The sequence below is a fragment of the Lagopus muta genome, chromosome 2 (genome assembly GCF_023343835.1).
Source record: "Lagopus muta isolate bLagMut1 chromosome 2, bLagMut1 primary, whole genome shotgun sequence".
Taxonomy (NCBI): Eukaryota; Metazoa; Chordata; class Aves; order Galliformes; family Phasianidae; genus Lagopus; species Lagopus muta.
In genome coordinates this window covers 82,732,305-82,752,060 of record NC_064434.1, presented here as the reverse complement: position 1 = coordinate 82,752,060, position 19,756 = coordinate 82,732,305, and the positions used below count along the sequence as shown (strand labels likewise).

The window sequence follows — 19,756 nt, the reverse complement described above, 5'->3', positions numbered from 1 at the left end:
GCTTGGGGATGGATGTGTTCTCTGCAAAGGCAGATGGAGACACTTGAGCACACAATATTTAGACGAAAATTTGGAATCTCTGTGGTGCCCCAGTAATCACAAGTCCCTGCTACCTCTTTTAAATCTCATTAAGAACTTGAGTGGTTTAATTTCAAGGTTTTTCTAGGCACAATCATTAGATTTCTTGTACTACTAGCATCTACCCTGTCTAGCTGTGCCTTCCAGGTAAAGAGAGTGCACAACCTACTGCAGAAAGCTGAGGAAATGTAAGTCACCGTACAATAAGTATGCCTTTCTTGTGTGTCACCATACGATAAGTGTGTCACCACCGGTTGTGATGACATGCTTATAAAGAGGCAGCACAGTTCTGAGACACGCTAAAATTCAAATTTAATCTACTCAGTTATGCCTGAAATTTGACAGTGTATAATTCATTCTGCGTAGCCTGCGCGGCGTTCTCAGAGTTGGATGATACACACTATTTGTCATAATCATAAAAGTTACTATTATTTTTTCATGTCAGTTCTCCAAAAGGAAGGCTCGTTGCTACCATAGGAATTTGTCAGAAGTTTTATGTTCAAATCCTATTAAGTTTCTCTCTTACAGTATATTAAATCTAGCTCTTTTATGATGGGAGGGGATTTAGAAGGCTGTCTTTAGGCAGCAGAGCGCTCACTGAGCAGCTTTGTGTTCGGCTCTGAGGGTGTCATACAATCTTTATTTTAAAAAAGCCTCGTCCAAGTGCATAGCTATATAATTTTAGATATGTCACAGTATTCAGGCCTGTGCAGTAATTGCGGTCTAAAGAAGGCAGTGTGGTTTACTGATTTAAACAAAGGACTGAGTAAGATTTGCGGGTCTCTGCCAAAGACTTGCTGTAAATCCTTGGAAGAGTTACTTGTCCTCTTTGTATCCCGATTTATCTATCCATAAATTGGAGCTTCTATTAATGTGTTGCATATAAACCATGAGAAGTCTGTTTGAGATCAGGACAGAATCTAGGAGGCCTTTTCCCAGGCTTGTCATATAACCTCAGGCCAGTTGTGCTGCTCTGGGGGCATTACAAACTCATTGAAGTTCTTTTGCTTGAAGTTGAGAGGTCTTGTCTGTCAAAATATGGTTTACACTAAAATTCTCTGACTTAACTGTATCTTCTGGTTTGGAGGAAGCCTGAGCCCAGGGAGTGAAGTGGACACTGAAGTAAAGCCTTAGAATATAAATAAATCCAAAACAGTCCTCCTAATAACAGCAATTCTTTGTCTCCTGACTTTGTGGCCTAACGTCTGAGGCTCAAGGGGATATAAATACAACACTCCGTGCAATGACTAATTACTCAAAATTCTGTGCATCAGCAGAAGTGGGACTTGTGGTTGACTCTAATATTATCAAATGCCTTTGCTATTTAATAATCTTGTAGCCATACATTATTTAGCATGCCGTTTGCACAGAGAACAGTGATTTTATTTCAGTTATCTCTCAACAAAGTAAAAATGCAGCTGGTAGTAAATGAAGCATTTGGCAGACGATGTGTCTGATGCACAGTTCTGTAACTTGCTAAGAAGAGAAAAATGTTGTTGGTGTTTAACCTCTTCCTATCCAAAGATACAGTACAAAGGAGTAAATTGGCTACAAAGGGCAAGCTCTTTCCTTCTTTTTCCTTTTTATTTTTATTTTTCTTTAACTTTTTTTATTCCTTTTCTCTGCTTTTCCTTTTCCCTTTTTTTTTCTTTCTTCTTTTTCTCTTTTTTCTTCTTTTTCTTATCCCTTTTTCTTTTCTCTTTGCCTATTGTTTTCTTCTTTTTCACCCCTTTCCTCTGCATTCTCCACTTCCTTTGTATTTTTCTTTCTTTTTCTCTTTCCTTTTTTTTTTTTTTTTTTTTTTTTTTTCCCCTCTCTATCTTCTCTTGCAAGGAAAGTGAAAAAGTTACTATTGGGCAGACAACTCATATATCAGTGGGGTTTATTCACACACCAACACAGAGTAATTATACCCAGAGTGCCCATTAGCGTCCCGCAAACCAACAGCACAATAGCTTCCTTTCTCTAACGTGCAACCAAAATAGGTTAATAAATAAGTTTAGTTTCAGTCATAGCCCACTTTCTGCATTCTCTCTTTTACAAATATGGAATCCATTGAATTTTGAACCAGAAAAGCCATGAAGAATAAATTAATTTGCCAGACACTCCAATCAGCAATCTGCACTGTAAATCTATTTAAAGCTGCATCTATTATGTTGTAAAGTTCAGCTGAACTGTGAAAGGGCACATGACTGAAATCACTACATTTGAGTTGACTCACAGTTAAGTGTAGATGGGAGTTGCTTGGCTCATCACAATTTTCTGCTCCTGATTCAGGCCTTCTCAACACACTTCAGTTTTTGCAGACTTGGTGAGTGGTGTGTGTGTGTGTAGGCAATGGGGGACAAGAGAAATTGCACTGATGCCTCCATTTGCATTGGCTGCCAAATGAGAGGTGGAGAGCTATTACTTTTGCAAGTTGGATGCTCCCTCTTTCCCTTTTGAGAAAAGAATGCTCTATTATCTTCACTTTACAGATAGGAAGAATAGAGATGAAAATGTTACCAATGTCAGATTTGAAGCGCTGGCTAAAATTGTTCTGCTTCAAGTTAGGTAGAGGGTTGGGGGTTACATAGCCAAAAATGTAGCACAGGCATGTATTGCTACTCTCTGAACTTCTACACAACATTGTCATGGGAGGAAACACTGTTTATCTGCTTAGTAACTGTTTATGTTAATCGGTAAGTACAAACATTGTAAACATAACGAGCAAACAGAAGCAGGCTTGTACCTTAACAATTTGCAGCCTTGTTTTCCAGTGGAAGATTCCACAGACCACCCAGGCTTTGCTCTAGTCCTTTTCTCAACCACGGAGCATCTAATTAAATCCCTCTCCATTCCTGACTCTAAGTGGATGAGAGCCTACAGTCCTGTGCAGTTTCTTTCCAGATGGAAATGCATAATTTAACAGAGATACAGCTGACAGGGAGAAGTGGGCCCAAAGCAGTATTAGCATTTGCCACAAAATTGCTTTGAATTACAAGGGGATTACTTAATGAAAATGTAGACTAGAAGAGAAGATTAAAACCAATATTAAGTTTTCTAAGATAGCAGAGTGCCAGGCAGCAAAAACTTCATATAAAACTGAATTTCTGTCTCAGTTACTGTAGTGACACTAAAAATTATTTGGTTTTGCAGCCAAGGAACACACCATCAGTATAATGTCATCACATTTTGTACCACTGCATCCTACTGATTTGTTCAGTATACGTGTCTACATATACATAAAGTTGCTAAACACTTTACATTGCTTACTACTTCTGTACTTGCAGCATCAGGCCAAGTACAATTCTGTCCTCTGTTTTGCAGATGAGGAACAAAAGCAGACAGGGACTGTTTGTCTGTGGCAGGCAAACCTGCTTCCCTTGATAAAACCATAACTTCTTGTCTGTGCTTCTCTTCAGAGGAAATTAGTACTGGAGACAGAATGTTGTCAGGGTGTCAACTGATGCTCATTTAGAACTGGGTTATCATCATAGGCATCCACATAAATGAGAAAGTATGCAATAGTTGCTGTGCATTGGATGCTTCTTGAAGGGGCTGCAAGAGGATTGTAGCAATGTGCTACAATGACAGGTGCTGAGGCTGCACTATTGTCATACTGAGAAATACTCTAGTTGGGAGGTTAACCCAAGTCTGGACAGGAAGAGGGAGAGATACTGACAGCTGTTATGCATCAAGCCAAGTGTTTTATTATGGAGCCAGAATGCAAGAAACGTACAGCATAGACCTTTGGGCCTGAGATTACATGCTGAGGAGGTTTGGGGAAGCTGAGTGCAGAAATATCTTGAAGTTGTCTTTTTGCCATCTCACTTCTTGGCTGCTTTTGTAAATGAAACGATGGTATAATTTATACAGGTTGAGAATAAATTAGGAAATGACTCTCTTATTTCTTCTCTTGGGCTAACTATGGCTTGCAACACAAATCAGAATCATTGCAGCAGAATGTGCCACATCCCTTTTCTTGATTTGCACCATTCCTCTTGTCTTTACGGTGAAACCAACACAGCCTCTCCACCGAGAGGATGTCCTCAGGAAAATTTGGTCCTAGACACATAACTCACCCTTGAGTTGAGATTTTATGCCACCAACACCAACATACAAGATAGAGTTACTTGTAATGGCACTTAACTGGGATGTCTGATTTGCGTAAAGAACTGAGAGGAAGGAAGACCAACTGTGAGCAGCCATCCTTTCTAATTAAATTCCCACAGTTAAAAATAGCCACTGGAAGCTGGTGCTTCTGGCACATCCAGAGCGTCACCTTCCCAAGTATCTTTTTCTGGCCTGTGCCGTAGGAAGTTGAAAATGTGATCCACTGTGTAACAGTGCTGCATATTCTTAGCTAAACTACTTGTCGTTTTTTACCTTTTGCATTTATGGTTAGCTTACAAATGTCACGTCTCCTTTTCTTCTCTAAAGCTGGTCTCTGCAGAACCAGGTGTCACCCTGGCTGTTGTAGAAAATAACCTCCTTGTCTTCTCAATGTGTTCAAACCGGTTCTGAGTGTGGTGAAAGGGAAGGCAAACCCAGCTCCACTTGGTTCTACTTAATTACCAAGAAATGCCAATTGCAGTAATGGCGATACTGAACTAAGACCTGATTTCCCCAACAGAGTTTTCTATGGTAATTTTGGTCACTACACAAACCAGAAAGGTTTGCTTTGGATTGGTGATATTGCATAATTAGGTTTTCAAAAGAACAAGAACAGAGAAATGAGAGTAATGGGGAAATCATGCTTCTTGCTTTTGCTCATTCTAACCACAGAAAATGCCGCGCTTACTTCTTATCAGGAGTGAAGGAATCAATCCTTTGTAGCCCGTCCCATGGACAGAATTCTTTTATAGCTTCAACCAGGCAAATGGAAGGGAGCTAAAAACATAAAGCTTTGGTGAGCGATGGCGATAATCTATGGCAGTGTGTTTAATCAACAGTTTTCAGTTGAGCATGTTTTTGTCACTTTCTTCGGGGCTTTGTTTTGTACTTCTATGTGTGCAGGCAGACATCTAGATATAAAATAAGCTCTTCTAGAACAAACTCAGCTGCAAAAAAGCATATTCTCAAGGTCTGGCAACAGTGTTTGCCAGCTGCCCAAGAGGCTTTAAGGTTTATCATTTCTATTAGTTTGAAAGTATAAATAGATACAAAATACAGGGGAAAAGATAAGAAGGTCTCTGGAAGTTTGTGCCACATTACTGGTACCTATGATCCCATTGCCAAATTCATTAAGCAGTTAGTGTTTCTTGGGGGGAAAAAAAAACCCACAACATTTTACAGGGAACACAATGCTGAAGGCCAAGAGTGAGCAGGGAGCTCTTTTTCTCTGTACGTTTGCCCCATATGTGAAGGACAGTGGAGTGGGTCTGTAAAGGGAACAAAGTTCTGGAGCAAGCAGTTCTGGCTTGTAGGTCACATCTTGCTAACTTCCATAGAGGAGGTGCAACTAGAGCGCTCTTCAAAAAGCTGAGGCAAGCTCAGTCAGAAAAAAATGCGGGGAGCTGGCAAGAGGACAATGCTAGAGTGAGCTCAGACAAAAAAACTCCTCAAGTTTTGGGTTTGGTTTTTTTTCCAGGATATGTAGTTCAGAGGTAGGCGGGAGCAGTGGCCAGCCAACAAAGGCTAGATACTGTGGTTTTGAAAGAGGCATTCGAGCATATGGAGCTTTCGTGCAAAAAAAGAATGTTTTTTTGATCAATTCCAGGCGAGATGGCAGTTTTGTCATTCTGACTACATCTCATCAGATTACATGGGATCACTAAGAGTATTTTGGCGTTTCTCACAGTTTGAGAGAAGAAAAAGCTCATGTGGCTAGTGAAATTGCCCTGCAAGGTTTCCCCCTCTGACCTGGCTGCTGGATGGTGGGGTCCTGGAGCTAGGTCAGCCCCTGACGTGACACTGGGTAACACAGCTGCACACAATTTGGCCAATTCTCTCCTGGCTGGGGAGCTCAGTGGGGAAACCCACTGCCAGTATTTGCAGCGTACTATCAGAACGTATTCTGGGCAGGGCTCGGGCTCTAATTTCATTTGTTCATTACATAAAATTTGTGAATTAACACCCAAGTTTGTGCTTTGTTAGGGACAAGTTGGCCCAAGTGTGACATGAATAACGAAGGGAGTGAAGTACTTCTCAAGGAAGTGATAAAAGTGGAGCTTGTGATTAGGGTAGGAGAGTAGCTGTGTGTTGTTGGGGCTTGATAAACCAGTCTGAGGAGTACAAGTCAACCTTCATCCTGAGAAGCTGCTATATTTAGTGCTGAGCTTCTACCACAACTCTTTGATTCCATCCAAGCTCAAACTCTGGGAAAAGTATCTGCAGCTCCTGTAGCATGTTCAGCTGAAAGTAGTGGTTTATCTCCGTTAGCAGCAATGTCTGCGTGCATCCCTGGTGTTGACACATCTTGCTATATAAGCTGTTCTCTGCAACAGTGCCGCTGGAGAGATTTGGATTGAGCTGAAGTGTAATAAGAGTTTTCCAATAGTGTGTTTTATATGTCATAAGTTTCCTATATGTACTCGAGAAAAAGAAAAAAAAAAACCACTTCTGGAGTATTTCCTCTGCTGTTTTTGAGTTTCTCTGTTAGGTATAAACTTTTAGTTCAAATGAAAGGAGGTCACAGATCATAGCTCAAGTGTGAGAACAAGGAAGAACCAGGTACCAAGGCAAAAAGCTAATGGAAGTTTAAAATGAAAATTTACACTGAAAAGTATTCTATATTGAAAACATTCCTTACCAAAATATCTGTATCACTCAGGTGCTGGAATGATAGTAGTGGTGAGTTGTTTGGTTGATGGGAATCTCACAGGGTCTGCAACACAGAGCTGTTGTTGCCATGAGAGCGCGTGGGTTCCTGCCTCGGTGTGCTTACTCCATTTGGTTGCAATGGAATTTGTCACCTCCCATTAATGCTATCCGGAGCTGAAAGGAGTTTATATGAGCATCATCACACTGAATTGTTTTGATGATTCAGAAAACAGAGTGCTCCCTGCGGGTGAATACTTTGTTGGCTTTCTGGAGGTAGCGTGTGACACAGAATAATTTTCTTCCCAGTGCTAAGTGATGTGCTGGGATACCTTGCAGTACTTCTCTGCGAGGCAGGAGCTGCTGTGTTCCGATCCTGTCTGAGCACCTAGCAGAGCTTTGGGCAACTTGAGCAGGTCTGCTTAGTAATTCTATACACCTCAGTTTTGGGGTTCCCAAACCGTGACTCATTTTCTAAGGATCATGAGACTCCCATTGCAGCCCATACAAGATCCAGACCTCAGAGTTCAGCCCACAGGTGTGTCCAGGTGGGTGTCCCTAAAATCTTGATCTTAACTTCAGTTCATTTTCTGTCATGAGAAATGCAAGCCATTGAGCTGACCTTCAGAACAGATGCTGTATGAGGCCTCTGAACATGCTGAGCAGGACTGTCTGATACTACTAGATCTCTAGATACTTTCAGCTCTGCTTTTTAGATGACAAATAAATTAAAAACCACAGAGTTGTGAACGTTGGATGTTTTATATCCAACACTCACCACAAACCAGATAACTTTCCAGAGGAATTCATGCATCTGTAATGCTTGTCTCTGATCTTTTTAGCAACAGCAAGTAAGTAAATGTAGGATGTAACAGAAAGGAAAGAAAATATATGCAGGAGGCCTTGCATCAAGATTAATCTCTCAGGAATGCAGGGGGTTAACGGTCAGGCTGATTAATCACTGTTAATGAACCATCAGGAAATCTGTCAGGAAGTGGGTAGAAATTCCTGACAGCTGATGTGGAGCACTGTGTGGCGTGCTTTGGTTTTGATATTTCCCAACTGATAGCCTCCAGTGGGTGCCGTTCAGTCACCTCAAAGGTCTGAAGGCATGTGAAGGACTGGATGGCCTGCTGCCACTGCTCAGCTTGAGTAAGTGAGGGAGAAATTTTCTCTGTGCAATGGCCATGCAAGTACAACGCAATATAAATGCAAGAAAGGCAGAAATTGCTCCTTCCCACAGCTTCCCAGAACAGAGTCTGGAAATGATACAGAAGGGTCGTTCCTCACTGCTCAGTCTGAGCCCACAGGGTACAGCAGGGAGTGGGCCAGAAAGCTTTCCCTGCTTAGACTGGGAGCTGGAGCTCTGGGACTTGGATACACAACTGAGTTAATGAATTGCTTTGTGTTGACCGAGGGTGAGGTTTCACAGTTGGCGTGAGCTGATCCAAGATCAGGCAGCTGCTGAGAGTGTTTCTCACCTCTTTCTCCTTTGCATTGGCTGTAATGTGGTAGTGTGGCAGCTTGCGGGGCTGGGTGCAAACTAATGCTTCCCTGTCAGCGCTGGCTGGCCCAGTTCACAACAAAGTAGGGGGGAATGGCCTGCCTCACTGCCTGGCTGCACCGAGGCTACGTCTGATGTAGGCAAGGATAAAAACATGAGCGGAGACAGAGACTTTCAGCAACAGCAAAAATGTGGCTTGGCTTTTAGGCCTGCTTTGAAACTGCAGGCTGAATCACTGGAATTAAGAGTGCACTGTCAACCTACAGTGAATGCCAGTTAAAATGTGTTAGCTCACACCTCCTGTGACTTTGAAGCAGTGGCTGATCGCAGCCGTTCTGCACACGGCTAATGGGAAGTGCGGTACAGTGAGGGGTGGCACAGCCATTCCCCATGACATGGTCGGGAGAGGGCACAGGCCACATCAGCTGGTGTCAGTGTACATTTGGGAGGGCAGGAAGAGAGGAAGGGGCCAGCAGCTCTGCCAGGGATTGGCTTGCTGTCTTTTTCTTTGGCTCAGCGTAACATTCAATCTTGTCTTCCTGACAAGACTGCAGAAATGCTCAGTTACCAGCACACAGATTAAGCACAGTAACACGGTCGTGGATCCAGACCCTACAAGTCTGAGGCACAGTCTGCTTCTCCTCATACTTCTCCTTTCACTTCAACACAAGCAGCTTTGCTGAGCTCAATCTGCACCACTACAGCAGAAGATCTAAAAAGGGGAGCCCTGCTGTTTGTTTCAAGCTCATTTGTTGTTGTTGTTTTTTAATTGCAAAATGTAGTCGTTCCATTTTAAGGACTTTTTATCTTGTTGTTCCAGCTCAAAACTCCATGCACAGATAGAGGAATAACTGTGTTAGTGGAAAAGCTCTTTGCAATTTTCAAATTCTTTAAGTTTTAGAGACGTGCGGGCCTTTCCTGATGGTATCTTTGTGTTACGTCTGTCGTTCGGCTGCAGGGCAGGCAGTGGTGCACCCCTTAAGGAGTGCTGAGCAGATGTGACACAGAAGGGTAACACTCACAGCATAATCCAGCGTTGCAGTGTTGCGGAGTGATATAAATAAGACAGGAATTCTCCAAGGCCTTCAACAGAGCTGGGCATCTCTGTATGGCTGTGTAGTTAGGCTGCACTAAATCGGTGTAATACTTGGGCTGCATTGGTTTGTGCACTGCTGTGAATGCTCCTAGGAAACCATAAGCTTCGTTACAAGCCAGATAGTTGATCCTATGTTAGAGTGCAGTTTTTTATAGCCTTTGCTGTTGATTTATTCACTGAATGAAGAGTTTTGAGTTACAGGCAAGCCTAACGGATCTGTTGTTTTGCCGTACAACACACTGTCCCTTTTAGGATTTGGCAGTGTATTCTTACAATGTCTTAAATTCAGTGATGGCATATATGCAGGGCGGACCTGACTGCGACTTCTTGAAAACCAGCCGAGGAAGGTTTTCTGAGGCTCAGGAACAAGGTCAGGGCTTCAGGAGCCAACGGTTGTGACGATTCCTGCATTGCTGCCATTACTCTTCCCCAAGAGGACAGGGCAGGAGGGCGAGGGGTGATCACAAGGTCATCCTGCACAAAGGCAGTGCAACTGTGGCAACACTGGGAACTGCAGCTATTGCACCTCGGCCTCCAAATATTTCTGGTGAACGAGTCATCTTATTGTAGAAGTGAAATGCATCCTATTATTCTGGGCACGACTGATTGAAAAATGCTTTACTTGCTGGAAATACTGTTGAACAATATAGTTTCCACTTACAAAGCAATTTCTATAAAAAGCTTCTCAGGGCAGCATCGTATAAAAATAGTTACACTAAAGTTGTGAACCAGCTTCTGACAAATCAGGGCTAACAAAAGCTAAGGTATAAATAGAAGTATTCTCGTGGGTTTTCTCTTCTCTAGAGGCACAGAATCTCAGTCAGTGCTGGATTGTGATAAACAAAAATGCCCTTTTCCAGACACACAGGAAAACAAGGGCCTTCCAGACGTGTGGCTCAGAATATAAATAGGTTTTAAACACTGCTGCAAAACCGTAGCACTTAGTGGAGACCATAGCATTTGCATTTTAGAACTGGGCACACAGTATCAGCCTGATTTGATGATCTAGTTATTTATTACATGCAAACTGGCATCCCCTGCTTTACAAAAAGGTCAAGTCAGTTATATTTTTATAATAACGGAATGAACTGACTCCGGGCACTCGAGGATATGAGGATTATCTCAAAGTCTGCAATGTATTAGGGTTCCTGGAATACAAATACTGAGGAATGTAAAACATTACAGATCCCGTGTTTGTATTTTGTCGGTGGGCAGAATAAATGCATCTTACTGGTCATTTTCAAAATCATTATTCTTGCAATTATTCTTTTTTTGAGGCTGGTATTTTGTTACCTCCACTAATAATAATGATCAGAAAGACAGTGCTCCATCCTGTGCCCCTGCCACGTAGAGTTTATGCCACTTGATACCAGATACACTGAGTGCTCCTCATTAAAATAATACCTGGCCACTTACGTTACGAAGTGATCGACTGTATGAGAAATATTTCACGTAACAATAAGGGCTTCCTGCGAGCACTGCAGCACAACAGATCTGCTTGTAGAAATGTTACTTCTGTCTGCAACAGAGGTGCCAAAATAGCTTTAATAATTAATCATGTGCTGATTAGATTATAAATTCTGGGATGGGCCAGAGATTTCTGTATTATGTATCAGACAAAAGATACTGGCAATGCTTAACTAGCAGTCACCTGTTACTGCTCCACCTGGCATTGTGGGAGCGCTGTGGGAAGCAGGGCTGAGACAAAGGCCTCGCAGACCTTGATAAAAACCCTCCCTGGCCCCCGGTCTGTTCAGCAATACAGAACTGTTGAAACAGCTGCTGCCACAGCTGCACGCTGCAGTTACCAAGGTGCCGTTTGCCAGGAGACACCCTGCTTTGTGCCCCACTGCAAAGGCGAGGGCAGAATTCAGGCCAGGAGGGCGTTAAGCAGGGAGTTTCCTGGCTGGAACAGCACAAACAACTGCTGCACAGGCACGGGCAAGCAGAGAGCGGCACGGCACAGGCGTGGGCAACCCGTACCTGTGCTCACCTACGTCAGGGCTCCCCTGCAACCGCCGTGCTGCTCTGCCCCATCAGCTGCTTCTAACAGATTGCTGTGGAAATGGTGTTTTTTGTGGAGAACCATATTACGTGCAGCCGATTCTATGGTAAGTATGAGCTTAATAGTGAGAACCACTAGAAATGAAAATTGGAAAATTACTTCCTATCTGTAATTTCCAGTTAGAAGTTTTGCTCAGCTGTCTTAACTGCCTTTTTCCAGGCCCTCTGCTCTCATCCCATGACTCTGGCAGCCCTCTGTGTCCTTAGAAGGATTTATTAGAACTGCAGCAGCAAACCCCCAGGGGAGACAATCCTTATGCTGGTCCTCAAACAAGATGATAGCAGCAGCGTGTACAGTGCAACAACGCTTTGCTGAGATAACAGTATGATTTAAGCAAAGACACCTGAGAGCAGCTTCACGCCACCAAGAGCTGTTAATCAATGCGGCCTCAGAAATCAGGCCAGTTTTGGGGGATGGAAGGGTGTGCTTTAGGAGGAGGGAGGGACACTCAACGACATGTGCAAATGAAGTTAGAAGTGATTCATCTTGCCAGTTGTTCAAAACACTACAGAACAAAACAAGAATTATTGTTAAAAAGCACTGGGGAGGCAAGCAGTTGTCATTCCCCGTTGGTCAGAGCAGAACTAGCAGCAGCTCCCAACAAAGGCCTGGGGACAGGCAGCTGAAGAGCTGCCAGAGCCCAAGGTGACTCAGCACAGGTGGCAAAGCGCACCCCAGGAATAAGATTGGTTTACACAATAAGACACAGCACAGACCTTTGCCAGTGGGAGCTTCTTAATGAAAAGCAGCTAAAGTCTGGAGGCATCAAACTGTATCGTTCTGCAGCTAGGAAATTTACAGACACCACAAGCCACGTGGCTTTTTTTTTTCCCCATTTTTCTGTCTCTTCTACCACTGCGCTTTATGAAGAACAGAAGTTAAATAAGAAAAAAATAGCTGTAATGAAACATTCAGGTTGAGAAATCAGAATCAACATTCCAACAACAGGAAGTTTCAAAAGCAGTGTTTATAGCAGCACTTTTGCTGAGCTGTAGCACACTTGCCTTTCTTTTCTCTAAACCGTATCAGAGCACGTACCTCGATAAAAACGTTGGGTTTGGAGTGTGGTATTAGTTTAGAATTGCAGCATTTCCTATGCATAGAAAAGTGAATTGAACTCAACTCTTGGATGATTTCCTGACTCCTGCAGTCAGTGCTACAACTGTTGTCTTTCCAGTAAATGTGTGTGAATTGTTTCCCTGTGTGAGCACACTTAAAGTTGTTTATTGTTTTATTCTAGGGAGCTGGAGACAGTTTTGTGGGAGCACTGGCCTTCTACCTGGCTTACTATCCCGAGCTGCCCATGGAGGAAATGGTCAGGAAGTCTAACTACATTGCATCAGTGAGTGTCCAGGCATCAGGGACACAATCTTCATATCCTTACAGGAAGGACTTGCCTCAGGACCTTTTCTAATTGATATTGTCTAGCTCAGTGTACTGATTTTATCTTATCCCAGACAGCATTATTCTCCTGACTGCACAGACGTTCCCCTCCGCTGACTGGAAAGACCAGGAAAGTCTCTTTGCTTATTTGAGAAATCCTATTAGTTCCTGTTCTGCAGTAGTAAAGATGGGGCTGGGATGGTTATCTTCCCAACACAGCACAGGCGGTCTGTCCAGCCCCACACATCACCCCTGGGCTACTGCCATCCCATCCAAGCTACTGTGCTACGTGGAATGCATACAAAGCTCACAGCAATGCATCAGGAGAGTTCTGTGCTCCTGCTACATTTTGACTTGATTTTAATCAGGCCTTCTGATACGTGATGCCAGGAAATGAAGCTTTGAAATTGTGACTTCAGTTCTCAGTTGCAAGCACTGAGGTCAGTGTTCATCAGCACCCGGCTCACTGAATACCCAGAGGTCAGCTCCTCCCCATCCTGCAGCTCATTGCACAGCTCTGGGTACTGAGCTCTTACACGCCTTCCTACGTGCCTTGGATGGGGGCTGCAGCATGTATTGGGTCCCTCACAGTGGAGGGGGGCTGACAATGCTACCAAGCCCAACTCTGACACACATCTGTAGCCATACTGCTGTAAAGCCTGCATGAGACAGCTGAAGGAGAAAACCCTCCAAAAAAATCTGCCAGAGAACAAACCAGAGGACTGATGTGATAAGCTACTTTCTTCATGCTTGATAAAAGCCCCAAGTTAAAGCCCTGGCCTACTTACCTGACTTGGAATAATACTGCCCTATGAGCTGTGGTCACAGCTTATCCAAAAGCGTCTTATCCCACCTGCTGCCCACTGCTGCTTCCTAACCTAGGAAGAAGCTGCTGCAATGCTGCTCCCCCTAGGAATGCCACTTCGTGGTCACTACTGTTCAATCTGTGGCTGGTAGGTTAGAAAAACTTGCAATCCTGCCATTGAATTCCCGCTGTGGAAAATGTTAATTTTTATTGCCTTTAAAAACAATAGTTCCTTTGAAGACTACAGCCTCTTTCACAATGGAAAACACAGACAATGGGATCTGCCATTTATTTTTTTTTAATTGAGTACTGTAAAAATAACTCAAAAGATAAATAAATGTTACTGTGATGATCTATGTTCAGACATTAATAATTTTCTCTCTCTACATTGTTTTCTTCACAATGGCCTTCAAATCACAGGAGACGGTGATCCCAGTTCATTTCCTCTCTTTTCAGCCCATGGTGCAGGATTTCTGAATCAGCATTCACCCTGTCCTCCCCCCGAGCCATCCTCTCCTCCTGCATAAATCAAGTCCAGTCATTGTTCAGAGAGAGCGGATCTTTCTCTTCTCTGTGAAGAGGACACGTTGTTTTGCTACAGAGAAAAAAAGAATCTATTAAGAACCCTGAAGTGTTAAGATCCAACTCAACAGGCCTACATCCCTTTCTCCTGGCCGGCTTCCCTGTTTAAATGAACTGTGACTGGCACAGTGCTGCTGTTAATCAACTCTTGATGAGGTTTAGTAGTGCTTTTGCTTTACTGCGTGTCATTTTTAGCTCCCAAGAGGTCGGTTTTACCTCTGTGAAAATAAGTATTGGGATTTCAGCGGGTGAAAACATTCAGCAGCTGCTCTGTGTGACTATTCTGAGTCACAGCTGTTTGATGCAGGGACAAAAATAGGTTCTTTACTGCTTTCTACTACTCTCCGGCTTCAGAGCCCAAATAACTACAGCTGACAAGCAGCATTTAGTCATGCTCACACATCGACTGACAAGCGAATGGGAGCCTGCCTCCAACACCTGATGTGGACCTTAGCAAAGTCCGTTCAGCTACACATTAAGCACAGTGGATGCACGACTAAAAGAGAATCCAAGCAAAGCTCTTCAATGCCATTTGAAAAGCACCGCTGCTCTGATTACACTTCATTCTACTCATGCCTTTGAAAGCAATGCAAAGACAATCCACCCAGTAACAGAATCACTTCTTCCGCCTCAAAGTTTCGCTTTAAGAAATACTCCAACTTAGCAACGCATTCTGTTGTTGCACTTATGAGGTAGTGAAACTTGGGCACTACCGCCACTACTTCACTAAAAGCTTCGTTCTGTGGAGGTCCCGGGTTCCTAAGAACAAAACATAAGGTGATAATGCATGCCAAGTGAAAATGCTTCCTAACATATTCCTGATGTGAGTTGCTATCTAGACTCCAATTTGCTTCCCTTCACACATGCAAGCACTTTCTCACATCAATTTCTCACTTGTTCTCTACTACAGACTACAAAGAGCAGAGCTTTTTTTCTTAATTACTTCCAATTTCTTCCTTCAGCAACGTACTACACGTTCTGCTAAACAAGCACTACTTTGCCTGAGCTCTCCAATCTTCCCACAGTTCTGCAAGTTGCAAAGTTTCTGGAGGTTCATATTGCACATAGTTCAGAAGTAGGAAAGAGAATGCTAACTTGAAGTCTTCTTATTCAAGGAATAGCCCCTGCAATCTCTTGTCCTCCCTGGGTATGAAATTCAGGAAAGCCACAACCTCCATCAGCACAGGTACTTGGATGAGTGCATACTGCTTCCCCCTTAGTTTCTCTCACTTGCCATTAAGCTCCTGGACTGTTAGATCTGGGCATGACAAGGTCCATCGTCCAACAGAAATGTAAAATTATGTTAAAAAAAAAAATAATAAGCCTGAACCACATAACTACCAGCCATAATTACGTCATTTACTTAGCAAAGCTCAATACGTTGTTTATTCCAGACTTTTTTGCACCAACTTTCCCATGCCATTTGTAGCCCTGTCTGGTTTACTTTCTGTGTTTACCCAAATTAATCATTTTAACGTTAGCTGCAGACCGCTTGCTCCCCTAGAAGCTCGAGCTCTGCCACCTTTCAAAAACCTGGTGAGTAAAAGGCTTCTTGGGAGTGTTCCAAGCCCTGCCAAATCAGCTACTTAAACTGGAAGAATCTACAAGGACCAGAGCAACATAAAAGAACCCACAAATCATCATCTGGACAGTGGTATCATTCGTGCAGGAGGAAGAACTTGTGCTTATCTCTTTAAAAGAAAAAGTCTAATTTGGAAGTGATGGGCAACATTTATTGTCTGGAGTACCCAGGGCAGCTGAACAGAACATTTCTATTGAAGCATGCTGCATGCTAGAGGTAACTGCCTAGCAAACCACACAAAGAAACAAAGTGAAACAACTCCTGTGTCACTCAGTTTTGCCACTGACATGTGGCATGGCTGTCAAAGACTCTGATGTGCTGGACAAGTCATGACTTTGTTTCAGTGCCACAATCTGTAAAATGAGAATAACGTTTACTGCCCACTGGAATGTCACGAAGAACAGCAACTGTACAGTCATGTGAACATCAAACGTGTTATGACACATTCTGCTTAGATTGGAAAAATCCTGCTACAGTCAAACCTTTCATCCCAGACAGCCAGAGCTGTTATTACAAAGCAGGCTGACTGCTACCCCAGATCCTTACCAATGGGATCGTATCTCAGCAGCACCAGCTTCTCCTGCAATCGGAGCCTCCTGACGTTGAAACAGTAGCCAGTCTCTGCTGCACTTTTCATCCTCACCAGGATGTACCTGAAGTCACAGGGGTATCTCTATGTCAATACACAGCACACAGCAGGGGTCCCCCCACGGTCTCTCACAGCACTGTCCTGACAGTACTCTTTGGATAAGCAACCTGGCACATTAAGATATTTCATCCCAACTTCATGGATATTTTGGATGGGAGCTTTAAAACCATGTGCTAACCTTATTGTAACAGGAAAAAAAAATCCACCAGCCTACAAACCTGAAATTCAACCGTCAAGTTTAACTATAGAACTCCTGGGTAGTTCTGATCAGAGTGAAGTAGCTCTTCCATCAAACAGGGTAAGGAGTGAGGGGAAAGAAGAGGGAAAAAAAAAACAGAAAAGAAAGAAAGAAAAAAAATAAACATACAGTTGAGTCACTGCATCTTAAATGATAATGGCAAGAAAGGAAGGATGATGATAAATTGTGGATAACACAGTACCTCAAACTATCACTTCCACATGCAGAGAGGAACCGAGGAGATAGAATGGAACAAGAGGCACACAAAAAGGAGAAGCAGAGCCCCCTGGCACCCTGCATCTCTCTCCCAAAGAGCAGGACTTGACGTCAGCTCAGCCACCAGGAGCCCTTTTCCCTACAGAAAGTCTCTGTGTGCATGGAGTGGGCTGGCAGCCCCTGGCAGCAGGGCAAAGGGGGCTGAGAAAGCAGCCCCAAGCCCTCACCCTGGCAGCCTTCCAAGACTTCCCAGAAACAGAGGGCATCTTCTGCATTTCAAAAGGAAGGCCAAAGCCTTTAACCTGTCTGTAAATTATGTCTTCATCTTCCACTGCAGTAAAGGGCTGAATACAGCTCTGTGCACGGGCACTCAGTTCACTTTCCTTGATCTTTCTGCTTCCAGTACCAAATGTTTTGTCAAAATTAACTCTGGAGAGACACCCATCCTTCCTCACTTGCACAGCTCTGACCACTGTCCCCTCCTCAGCTACCCCTTTCCACGTTTGCAATCTAATTTACTGGGATTTAAAAACAAACAGAAAAACTGTGGATTCCCTTACATCAACTGACCGAGCATCACCTAGGGACTATCCCCAGTGAATGCCCTCTCCTGCACACCACGAAAGCTATGATGTGTACCCCAATAACCACACAGCCTCCTTCCCTTCTTCTTCGCCCACTTCCTCAAAGCCTGTGTGCAGAGTTTCCCCTTTCTGGGAGAATCAGCGGTATCAGGATGACCACGTGTTGAAACTCTTTTGAACCACACAGTTGAGGCCAAGTCCTTTCTGAACAATACACCTCATTTCATAAGACTTACTGCCCAAAGAAGAAATGTGACCAGGAGCACAGGAGAAAAGAACAGTGGAATGCCACCAGGATGCGCAGATAAAAACAGGGAGCGTGGATGTAGAAGTACTGTAAGGAGACAAGATGTTCCTTATGTGTATGCAAGACCACACAAAGAATGAGGCAAACAAATCACTACACTACTGATATTATTTTTCATCTCAAGGAAACACTCTGTTTTGCTGTGTTCATTTCTGTGTAGAAAGGTGTCAAACTGCAGTCTTTCCTACCACATGCATATGTAGAAATCCTTAGTTTCAAAGATGGACAATTGCACAGAAATTCTGTAACAGAAGAATCTCTCTGAACATAACAAGTGGATCTTTTTGAGGCTGATCCTTAAAAAAAAAAATTAACGTTATAATTTTTCAGTCTGTGCAATACTGAATACTTGTACAGAATGCAGCTTATAATCTGCAGCAGAGAATAAGGCAAGAACGTATTGCTACAAATTGGTTCAGTTTAAACCCTTGGTTTGTTGAGCTAAATTCCTGGTAAGTAGGAATGCAAGTCATTTTCTCCACGTGCTCCTGTCTCCTTATACCTACAGTGTAAACCAGCCGTGTGCAGAAAAGTATATATTCCTTCCCCTCTAACACATCAGCTTTCTGTACAAGCCAGAGGGCTGCGGTTAAAGCTCTCCCAGAACCCACCAACATCTCCCCTCAGCAGAACTACAGAGCAAATTATAGAATGGCCTGGGTTGAAAAGGACCACAGTGATCATCTAGTTTCAATCCCCCTGCTATGTGCAGGGTCACCTACTACTAGACCAGGCTGCCCACAGCACTGACTGCCCCGTCCACTGCTCACAAGCCAACATACGAATGCAGTACAGTGGGGAAACTTTCTGCATCCAGCCTGGGAGAGGCTCAGAGCACCGCCTCGAGTCTAGCATACAAACATGAAGATCTGCGCTGCACTTCAGCTTGTCCTCAGCTGAAAAAGCGTGAAAGGTCAAAAAGAGGAAGGCTATGTGATGATTTATAGCTTCTCCATAAAGCATTATGGAGGTGAGGATCCCCTGCACAGGGCACTCTGGGTGCTCAGCTCAGTGATGGCCCATAGAACAAAACCTATCTCTGCTGCAGTTTTGAAAACTAAGTGGCTTTTTTCACAGCACTCTGTACTCACCTGTGAGAACGGCACACATGCTGAAGGGCAGAAAGGGCACAGCTAGAGTCGGGGTCTGCAATTCTCTCACATGCATTAGATTATAGACGGGTGCAATATTTTGCTAAGTCACTTGATAGAGAGTGGTAGCAGGAAATATCGGATGGTAAATAAAATATCACTTACTTAGATTTGCTCTTGGCCACTGTTATTTTGCAGCAGGAAGGAGCAGGGGGAAGAAAAAGAAACCACATATCAATTAATCTCATCTCCTTTAAATGCAACACACAGAGATCAGAGCTGTCCACTGCCTGGTGCCCTGATAGCCCCAGAGAGAGCATGCCAAGAGATTTACTGTCGCAGGAGTAAAACGAGTACACGAGCTGCCTACTTCCAGTCGCCCGCTCTCTTTCACCACCGTACCACCGCATGACGCGGCATCCAGCATTACGGCCTTCCACCTGACGGCACGCCCGGCCTCGCGCCTCCATCGCGGCCCGGCAGGCGGCCGCGCGGAGCACGCTGGGAGCGGGCGGCACAACGGCCCGCTAGGAGCCGCAGTCCCGCTGCGGGGCCGGCCGAGCGGCTCGGGCTCGGGCCCAGCACCGAAGGGAAGGTCGCGACGCTGACAGCCTGTGCTTGGATCCGAGCTGCGCCTTGCCGGCGTGCGGCGCGGCGCGGCCCACCCCAGCCCTCGCCCTCCACCACTCCCCGCCCCGCGCCACTCACGAGCCGCCGCCGTGAGGAACATAACGTCGCCGCCGCGCGGCCGCCGCCGACCCCGCCCCCGCCACTTCCGGCTGGGCTGGCGGAAGTGCTTCCGGGCCGCGGTGGAGGGGGCGCGGCCATTGTGTGC

General features: G+C 44.3%; 2 protein-coding genes across 3 annotated transcripts in view; one reads left to right on the top strand and one right to left on the bottom strand.

Annotated features, from left to right (window-relative positions):
- The window catches only part of RBKS (ribokinase), a 66,104-nt gene extending 52,132 nt beyond the window's left edge, over nucleotides 1–13,972 (top strand). For both annotated transcript variants that reach the window (XM_048936026.1, XM_048936027.1), the window contains exon 8: nucleotides 12,725–13,972. In XM_048936026.1, coding sequence (XP_048791983.1) covers nucleotides 12,725–12,898 — 174 coding nt within the window. In that variant the 3' untranslated portion in view covers nucleotides 12,899–13,972. The remainder of the gene's footprint in view (nucleotides 1–12,724) is intronic.
- On the bottom strand, nucleotides 13,955–19,721 carry MRPL33 (mitochondrial ribosomal protein L33). Its single transcript, XM_048936032.1, has 4 exons — nucleotides 19,630–19,721; nucleotides 19,087–19,105; nucleotides 16,383–16,489; nucleotides 13,955–14,267 (listed from the first exon to the last, which is right to left on the bottom strand). Exons 1-4 carry the CDS (start codon nucleotides 19,649–19,651, stop codon nucleotides 14,218–14,220), a joined length of 198 nt encoding a protein of 65 aa, XP_048791989.1. The 5' UTR covers nucleotides 19,652–19,721; the 3' UTR covers nucleotides 13,955–14,217.
- Nucleotides 19,722–19,756: the final 35 nt, after the last annotated feature.